Raw genomic sequence first — 10410 nt, 5'->3', positions numbered from 1 at the left:
ATATTTAACTTTACCCAGACGACTTACTTGAAAGTCGTCTACGCAGACAACGTACGAGAAAGTCGTCCGAGATAAGCAAGGTTTGACCATAATCTAGGAAATAAACCTGGACGACTTTGTTTATCTTGAACGACTTTCAAGTAAGTCGTCTTACTTGAAGTCGACTTCCGCGTAAGTCGTTTGGGAAAAGTTAAATATTTAAGTTTTATTTTTCAATTGCAAAAGTAACCTGAGACGACTTACAGATAAGTCGTCCAGCTTTAATAAAATATTGAATTTTTTTTTTTCCCGGAGTCGTCCAGGAAAAGTCAAATATCTGACACAATTCGGTCAAATGCAAAACTAACCCGTTTATCCTAGACGATTTATCAGTAAGTCGTCTAGGGTATTCTCTAGATTTTGTTTTAACAAACAAAGATAATGACTTAAAAGTAACTCGTCCGTTTGACTAGAAGACTTACCCGTAAGTCTTCTACAGCCAGACTACTTACGGGTAAGTCTTCTACACGAACAAATCTGGAAAAAAATTCAATTTCATACCTTAAAATAGTGAGATGACTTCCTTAGCACACATAATCTTCTCCAACCACCCAGAATCTCAAACGAAAGTAACCCACCAAGAATAGTATGCTTGAATGACTCTATCAACCATAAAAAAAAATTGAATCAAAAGCTTGAGTTTTTTGGATGAATATGAAGGTAAAGTGAAAGAGATGTTGTTTTTAGTTCATAACAAGTGAGAAAGAGAGAGTGTAAATTGATTTTAGGTGCATTAAGAGCTTCAAATTGGTTGTTCATGGTGGTTGGGGTATTGATGACAATGGAAATCTTGTAATTACTTGAAGATGATGAGGGTGAGAGAGTAAAAAAATCATTTTCGGAAAAAAAAAATTTTTGATGGCATTTTTCGTGAATTATATGAACTTGTGGGGGTGAATAGGATACAAAAAAATCCAAGAAAAACATGGATTAGTTTTAGGTTTGACTTTGAGTTTTGAGTCAATCTTGCAAAAAGCCCTTAAATTGAAAGTCTAATATAAACCCCAATTTAATATGTCATCAGAACCACCCGTAGTTGGATCATTTCTGTGAAATTTTGTTCTCATACACCAATTGAGTCCACATGCACTTAAATTTGGAGTGTTTCACGCAGTGCATTTAATTTTACATTATTTTATTTTACTTATAAAAGGCTAGTATAATATATCAATTTATTTAGTATCTATTGTATTTTTCTATAATTATCTTTAAAACTGTTTATAGATCTCTTTAACATTTTTTTAAATAATAAATTTTAAAATTGATGTGTTAGTTAATATTAAAACTATAAAATATTAAAACAGTGCCAAAAATAATGATAATTTTAAATCATCCTAATTAGACATATATTAAATTTTAAAACTCAAAAATAATTATATATATATATATATATGTTTAGATTAATTTTTATTATATTTTGAATAATTTTAATTATATTTATAAATTATTTGTTAAAAGAACTACTTTTAATTTTGAAAGGTAAATAGTAATATAAATTTATATAAATTATTTTAAATATATACAGTACTTTGGTCTGTTTTTATCCACTTTCACCGTTCAAATATATGTTTTGGACTGTTAGATTCATTTGATCCACACTTGTACTGTTAGATCCACTCTTAATCTGCTCGATCTGCTACGTTTGATCCGCTTTTCCATTCAAATTCTTAGACACAGCCTTCACTTGTGTGTGATGAGAAGTACTAACAAAATAAAGTCTCATATCAGTAGTTTGAAGTTTGAAGAATGAATAAATAGAATCAACGTTAGTTCACTTATTATTAATTGGTTTTAACTTAGTAACTCATGATAAATCTGAATTTAACATTTTACCAAAAAAATTCCGAATTTAACAGGTTTTTACTTTTCTAGAAATAATTTAAACATTGCATTGTGCGCTTTCTTCTTGCATTGCTGGTTAAGTTTGAGATAAGCCGCTGGTGGTTTCCAAACGACTTCCAAGAGCACACTGATGAATCTCCGATTCAGCTAATGTTTGCGGACTACATCACTCTCTTGGTAACATAGTTTTACCTAAATCCACGACACCTCTTTGGTGTTATCAATCTTATTGATCACCCATATGTATTAAATTTGGACTTATTATAGGTTTCCAATTTAAACCTTTAAGAAAAGTTTTTAGGAGTCCAGAAAAACATGAAGAACCAAGCCTAGAACTGAAAAGATCCATCTCGTTTATTAAATGGGTCAAACCCGTTCGACTTGCTTAAGTTAGAAGCTCGCAGATTTAATTGTCTACAAACGCGTCCATGAGTGTTTTTCATACATTTTTTTTTAAAAGTCCGATTAATTATGCTATTACAACGTTGAGAAATATTACATAGACGATTCTACAGCCGATAATTCTACCATCATATGAGAATGCACATCTGACTGCATCACTCCAAGCCGTCCTATGAGATTCATGTTTGATTATACGCCATGCAACATGCTGAATATCTCTTGTAACATTTTTTCTCTATAATCTGCATAATTTGCGTTTTTTGGGGTTTGAACCTTAGATCTCCTGGTGTAGAAGCATTAATGAAACTTTAGTCAAACTACTGGATTAACTGGCTTCCACTTTTTCGTACATTTAAAGAATCTTTAAAAAAAATTCTCATATGCACCGGAAAACAGAGGATCAGGCGTATCTTTCGTTAGTCATGCTTTCCTTTCTCGGAAATGTTCATCATTCGAGTTCAAATGAGTCATTCCTTTTCTTCTCTTGCTAACACACGGCTTAGAAAGATCTCAGGGGATAAGAAGACATTTATTACATGGATTTATGCAGAAAATATCAAGATAGATCAGAGGAGAATTACATTAAAGGAGCATTCACACTTGGTCAAAGATGCGCTTGTTTCAGTTTCTGGCAAAATATCATTCAATTTCTAGTATTACTAAGAATTTTTCTATACCAATGAACAAAAATAACAATTTTAAATATAATAATTTTTATTTTAAAAAATATAATTTATATTTAAACATTATTATTTTTATATTTTAATTTCAATGGTTTGAAAAAAAATCATAAACGTATTTTCTTGTAATCTTATTTCTTTTGATTTGGTTTATCTATTTCAATTTGATTTACTTTGAATTTTAATAAAGTTAAATTACATTTTATAAAAATATTTTTATAATTATATTATATTATATTTAATGATTATTTATTTTAAAATATATATCTTATCATCTAGTTTTAAATATATACATATAAATAAATATAAATTCTAATAATTTTGACATTTTGTTTGTCTTAATTAAAATATGTTAAACTTAGAAATTAATTTGTTAATTAACCTGATGAGCAGTGAAAATTAAATAAACTTTTAATCATTTAACTATAAAAAATTTTGATTCGTGCTACTTTAGTTTTGTATTTGTTGATGCCCATTTACAATTAATTTTGGTAAATATATATATATATATTAATATTATATATAAGTTAATGTAAAAATTATATTTTTAATCTTAACTTTGTTTTCATTATATGATATATGTATATATATTACTTTAATTGTGATATATGAGTTATTAATATTTTTTAATAGTTTTATCACAAATAAATATTTATATGGAAAAGTTATATGAATGATGATATATGAGTTATTAGTCACTACTATATATAAAAATTCTTGCCAAAAAAATATAAATCTTTATAAGGAAATGATACATGTCATAAATAGTCTGATGCCATGTCATCTTTTTCTAAGAGCCATGTCATCTATTTCTAGTGTTATATATGAATGTGGTGATGACATGTGTACAATTCACTTCTTAAATAATGTTTAGGGGATTCTGAATAATCTAGCTTCCTTATTTGTTCATGACCGTTGTAGGTCTCTTCTAGCTCATCTCATTTCTACATTGTAAAGGCACCTTTTTTATCAATCAAAAACATAACTTTCACTTTTACTTCATTTCTTTTGTTTCTTTACTTAGATGGATTCCTAGGCTTGAAAGCAAGTTGTAACTCTATCTCTTGTGCAGATTCAATGAGGCTTTGGTTCGTAATCTTATTTTAAAGGTTTTCCGCACATCAGTGACGATCTTTTTATACCACCTAAGCTTGTAAACTCTTGACAGCCTTATGATCCAAACATTCGTGGATTTCTTGTCTGCATCAAAAAGGTGGTAAGTTTCTTGGTGGAGAAAGGTGGTAAGCTTCATGGTGGACTAAACAAATAAAGTGGCAGAGAGAATTGCCACTTTATTATTTTCGTCCAAGACGAAGCTGACCACACTCATCTTCCATTGTTTGCTTGTTAATTTGGATGCTTAAATACAGTAACATAGAGCATTCCCATTTAAAGAAACTAAAAGTTAGAAAGGACTTTTTACTCAATACTAGAAAATTTGTTTTAAGGTATAAGATCCTAAATGTTGGTGTACATAAAAGACGAAATAACATTATACGAGCCAAATCCCGGCTTATCAACAGAAAGAAAGAATATCGACCGGGTCAAATCATGAAACCATTTGATCTCTCTCTATGCTGTTTCTGGGAAAACCTTGAGGAGAAAATCAGTGAACCGTTTAGCGTAAAGTGTAGGCTCGATGGCTGAAATTGACATTGGATCATACTGAATTGATTTGCAAGTATGTTCCATTCTCTTTTTCATGTTGTACTCTTGCAGGATGTCGATCATGCCCATGTAAACAACCACATCATATACTTCAAAGAGCTCTACCGTTCCTGATTCCTCCTGGTCCTGATGGAGTTTGTGGTGTGCTTGAGCTGGCATGTTTACTCCTAACTGTACCCGGAGCCTGAAGTTCGATTCCAAATGGTTCGGTTGTTACATTTAGTGAACAAAAGATTAACTTGCAGTCCGAGTTAGAGGGAAGTGACTAACCTTGCAGTTCCAGGTAGAATGAGATCAACTTCTTTCTCCCCAGCAGCGAATGCTCGTAGTGTACTTCCTCTGATGTGAGGTCCCGGGGCAGTATTAACGGAATTAGGTTCGTGAGTAACCAATAACAGCCCTTTTGGAGGAATGGATGGTTCACGAGGCAAACCGACTGAAGAAACACAACAGTGAGATTGTTTATCTACTCTGGACAGAAGATAAACCTTTTTTAAAAAAAGAAACCATTGAGGCCAAACTACCTTCAACAGAAGCAACACTGTCACTTTCTTGATCTGACATTTCATTGGGAGGCTCTAGGATATCATTGAGTTGATCTGGAGCTCTAAAATGTAATCCCAACAGAAGACTATAATCAATGATTTGCAGAGATTCCAAGAACGAGCAGTCTAACAAAATTTGCCTGCCATTTTGGAAACAAAGAGGTTCCCCAACAGATTAGACAAACACAAATGCAAAACTAGAGCGATCTCATTGTGCTTAGCCTTACAATCCAGATAATTAAGTCTGCATGAGAATTTAAGACAATGAAAGTTCAAGGACCATTACACTAGTGGAAGTATGGAACCCAGGAAAAGCATCAAAACAAAAAAAAAAAAAAAAAACGTTACCAGAACTTAAAACTAGGCAGAGAATAGCAAACATCTTATTTCTAAAGTATAGGTGGAGACGGCACTGAAGGAAGGCATTTAGTATACCTCTTCCCTGCAACTAAGTTTGCGTTATTTAAAAGCATTTACAAAATCGTTGGAAATAACTACTTTACCCCATTTCGAGGTACAGGAAAACTATTCAGTGCTTAGTTCTCTAAATATCAGCCAGCTCCTGCAGAAATGGACTCAACAAGTTTAAGCAACAGTGAGAACTTACTCTCCTGCAAAAGATCTACTATTCTTATATAGATAAGACTTCCATAGGGAGTAAAATATAGATTTCAACACTGCAACCCTCACAAATCCAACAGAAAAACAGGACAAGTGCTAGAAAATAGCTACAGGTCAGATGTGATCATAAGATGTTCTCAGAAACAGTAACAGTTGCAGCAAGAAGACTTATATGAAAAATTCACTTAGCACATAAATCTAAAGGTTTTGTAGCAAAATGACTATTATATTATCATTCAGCTAATCAGGTGACATGTAAAGGCTATTTTTCACTGCAGATGAAGCTATTATTAAAAGAATTGAGAAGAGAACTCACTTGAAGAGAGCCTCTCGCAGCAGCTTGTCCATATGAAACTCATAAGCAAGATCAAGATCTTTCATGGTAGTCTTTTCTCTGATTTTATTCTTTTCTGTAAATCTCCCTTGAGTAGAGCCCTTAAGGTCATAGCGGCGATGAATCTTCAACTCTGTGCAAAACATATTTCCCATGACCACAAAGCGTACCTATCAGAGCAGCACAACGATTCATGCTTAAAAAAAACGGAATATAATGAGACTTAAGATATAAAAGAGATCCAAACAAGTTCTTACCTTTTTACCCCACTTGAGTTTTAATCTATGAACTCCAAAAAATTTCGTTATGAGCGTGTTTTCATGCTCCCCTACATGTTCATAGTACCTAGGCAACATCCTGAGTAGAACCTACAATAAAAAAACATACACAAGTAAAGACAAAGACTAGACTCCATCGTCTAAAAGACTAAAAGGGGACAAGAAAAAAAACAAAAGGACCAAGAATCAGCTCCCACAACAAAAAATAAAGATAATAGCTTTGTTTAAGGTATATCAAACCTTCAACTCAGATCTTTTTAATGTCTTGATCACAAATCTGTCGTCATGAGAAAGGTAGAAGATACTGCCACTTTTCCCAGGGGAGGAAATTTCTCTCAGACCATCATCACCACAGATAGACATCATGTAGTCTGCAGCATCTAGTTTGAACATCTCCCTCAAATTCCTATGACATGCACAGTAAATAATCTGAGGAACAAGTAGTAATCTTGAATACAGTAGACGTATTGATAGAAACTTTTAATGCTACTGTTTCTGTTGATTCTAAAGCTTTTTTTTGGTACATGGAGGAAGAAAACATGTTTAACCTGAAAACCATAGGGCAATAGTCTTTCCAATCGAAATCAATGGACTTATGTGAAGGCGTGTACTGGGAACCATTTCTAGGGAAGAACATGGTGATCCTGGCTCTTTCTCCAAAGTCAGAAGCACGAACTTCCCGCCGAGGCACCGGCGTTATTTTTCCAACAGTGTACCTGTGAACTTTCAAAAGTTATGTTGTGTAAGAAGAACAAACTAGTACAAGCATTGATAATACCTGATACCGAGTTGGAGATTAAGCATGAGATAATAGTTCCATTTCCCCCCAAGGAAGGACACACAAGCGCTAATGCTGACCTCTTTAGGCCCATCCAGAGGTCTAGCCTTGCGTGACATGTCAATAGAACTCATAATCCTTTCTTTAATCAAAACTCCTTGCATGTATTCCCTTTCAAAGACTATAGGGTTCTTGCCGCGTCCCTCGTTTTCACCAGAGCCAGCAGACCGCCCAGACTTGGATAAAGGCCCATGACCCATATAATCTCTTGGAGGATCAGTGGTACTCCAGTTTTCATCAAGAAACCTCTCAGGCATTCTCCCCGAGTTTCTCGCCAGCCCACTCGTCGTTGTTATCTCCGAAAGAGTTCTTGACACCGCTTTCGAGTTCCGCAGCTCCTCCAAGTTTATCGACGAATCATGAGAGAGGATGAAGTTTCCAGTGTCGTTGTATCCAAAATGACGATGCCACTTCTTGAGAGACGGGTGTTTACTCCCAACGGGATAGTACACTCCAGTCCCATCTTTCAAACCACGCGACCAGGTTCCGAAATAAAAACCGCCATCAGCGTACTTATAAACCCCAGAGCCATGTCTAAGACCGTTCAACCAAAACCCGTTAAAAAGATCACCGTTCCCCCAGCTCATAACCCCTCTCCCAGACATTTTACCCTTCTTCCAGTTCCCAATGAACCTGTTTCCGTTAGTCCAAGTGTAACTACCACTCCCGTCTTGTAACCCTTCTCTCCAAGACCCATCGTACGAATCCGAGTTGCAATACTCTTTCCTTCCTAGACCGTGGCGCACATTCATCCTCCAGGATCCGCTGTATAGGGATCCGTCAGGGGAAGTCATGGTGCCAAAGCCGTGAAGGTATCCTCCAGAGAAGTCACCTTCGTACTTGGCTCGGGATAGCCACGTGATCTTTCCTTTCCCTGAGATTTTCCCTTCTTCCCAGTCGCCTTCGTAGATGATCCCGTCGGACCACGCGTACTTCCCCTTCCCGTGAGGAAGAGTTCCTCTGAGTTGACCGGAATAAACATCACCGTTTGAGAACTCTCTCTCTTCCAGCCTGAGGGAAAAGACGAAAATCATAGTTCAGATCTGACCAAGAATAAAAGTTAAAAGGCAGGAAAAAAAAAAAAGCACTAACCTGATTTCCATGTTGACAAGAACTCAGGTGATGTTTTACAGAGCACATGATATAACCCTCAATAATTGTGGATCATTCATAACTTATAATCAAAGATGCAAATCACATCAGAGATACACCGATCATTAAATTTTTCCACCGTTAGTGACAGATACTCCCTGGAGCTGGCATTCACCAATCACCCCTGTCAAATTCACAGATTTAACCAAAAAAACACAAGGTTTAAACAATGAAGCTAGTCAAATGGTTTCAAAATATATAAAAAAAATCTAATCTTTTATGAGCGGATTGCAACAAACCCATCACTCAAAAAACAAAGATTAATCAAATAGCTCATGCAGAGTCTCAATCCGATTTAAGTAATTATTATAGAAGTAAATAAGTGAAATTAAGTAAGAATCGCGGGTTCGAAACGCGGCAAATGACTTCACGAGCTGGTAACACGATGGATTTAGAGAAACAAAAAGAGACAGATTCGAAAGGAAAGCAATCCGATTCGGGGAATACGCACGCACCAGTCCCTGGAAGCTGGGGAAGAAGGCGAAGAAAGGATGATTAGTCTTCGTTGTTGTTGCTTCAATCGGAGAATCTCTTCTCTTCTTCTATAAATGCTTTGTTGCCCATGCACCAAGCTCCTCCTCTTCTCTCTCTCAGTCTCGGAGTCTTGTTCTTCTTCTTTTTTTTTAGTTGAACTTTTCGATCTGTTTTATTTATTTTATTTCATTTTACAATGTTTTGTTAAAAGTTTTATTATTTTACTGTTTTGGGGCCTACAAGCTCTGTTTTTCGTTTTGTTGGGATTGTATGATTCAAACTGAAAACCTAAAAAATATAAAAAACTATAGGCTGGTAACATCTGATCTGATAAAGCCTGGTACAGTGGAGTATGTTTTTTTTTTTTAACTTTTGGTACTTCCCTCCGACTTCGAATGAGTGGAGTTAAATTTTCAGAAAACGTGATTTCTGCACAGAATAATTTTTTTTTTTTTTTGAAAAAGGGCATACACAGAATAATTTTAAAAAGTCAATATAATGTAGTAGATAAATTTTGATTATCTTGAGTTCATATGAACCGGATAAATTTGTGCTTTAAAATTATTTAAAAGTTATTCTTAAAATTCATTTTAAAGTTGTTCTTAAAAATGCTAATACATTATAATATTTCAGACAACAAAATAAAAACTAGTATATCTCTAAGTAAATAGTCACATAGTTTATTCATATTATTCTATATGATTTTTTTTTTTTGATAAAAGGGTTTTTTTCTGTATGATTTCTTTTAACAGTATACTAGATCTCGATCCCCGCAACCGCGCAAGTTTTTGTTTTCATTTAATTTTATATAAATATTTTGTTTTCAATTCTAAATTGGTATATATTACAATATATATGTGTCTAAAATTTTTTAAAACATAATAAGTTTACTGTATATTTTTTCATTAAATAGATTGTTTCAAACTTTCACATATATCTGTATCTTCTTCTATATATATATTTTCGGATTATTATTTCATTATTAAAATCGTAATTATATATATAAAGATTAGTAAAATATTGTTTTATTGTCATATTCAAAGATATTGTAACATTTCACAAATTTAGAAAGCTTTTAAAAAATTAAAATTTTCGCTTCATAGATTTATTTTATCGAGTAAATAATTAAACATTTAGTTTTTGTTTAATTTTTAAAATAAACTATATAGTTTAATTTTTTTTTTTCATTGGTTTAAAATAGTAAAGATTAATCATTGTTAGATAATATAATTTTTGTTATTTAAAAAAAAAATCTTTATAATTTGAAAAGTTAGTATCGACAAATATTTAAATATTTATCTTATAGAGGTATAGTATTACAACATTAAATTATATTTATTTAATTTATATTATCTATAATTCAATGGATTATCTATTGTTTAAATCCAATTATTAATAGCCCAATAAAAATTTATGGTAGGTCCAAAATTTAAATGATAAGATTAGATATTAAATGTAACATAACTTTTTAGGAATATGTCTATTTAAAAAAAAAAAATCACACATGAATCAAGATTATAACTTCTGTTTTAATATA

At 33.1% G+C, this 10410-nt stretch overlaps 1 protein-coding gene across 1 annotated transcript; it reads right to left on the bottom strand.

The window, feature by feature from the left end:
- Positions 1-4366: 4366 nt before the first annotated feature.
- On the bottom strand, positions 4367-9039 carry LOC106318718 (phosphatidylinositol 4-phosphate 5-kinase 8). The gene is made up of 10 exons (XM_013756826.1): positions 8855-9039; positions 8340-8523; positions 7188-8258; positions 6958-7125; positions 6650-6815; positions 6389-6499; positions 6114-6301; positions 5156-5316; positions 4902-5067; positions 4367-4815 (listed from the first exon to the last, which is right to left on the bottom strand). Exons 2-10 carry the CDS (start codon positions 8348-8350, stop codon positions 4536-4538), a joined length of 2322 nt encoding a protein of 773 aa, XP_013612280.1. The 5' UTR covers positions 8351-8523; positions 8855-9039; the 3' UTR covers positions 4367-4535.
- Between the last annotated feature and the right edge of the window lie 1371 nt (positions 9040-10410).

This window comes from Brassica oleracea, chromosome C9 (assembly GCF_000695525.1).
Source record: "Brassica oleracea var. oleracea cultivar TO1000 chromosome C9, BOL, whole genome shotgun sequence".
NCBI lineage: Eukaryota > Viridiplantae > Streptophyta > Magnoliopsida > Brassicales > Brassicaceae > Brassica > Brassica oleracea.
The sequence above is the reverse complement of the archived record's forward strand: the minus strand, read 5'-3'. Positions and strand labels throughout refer to the sequence as shown.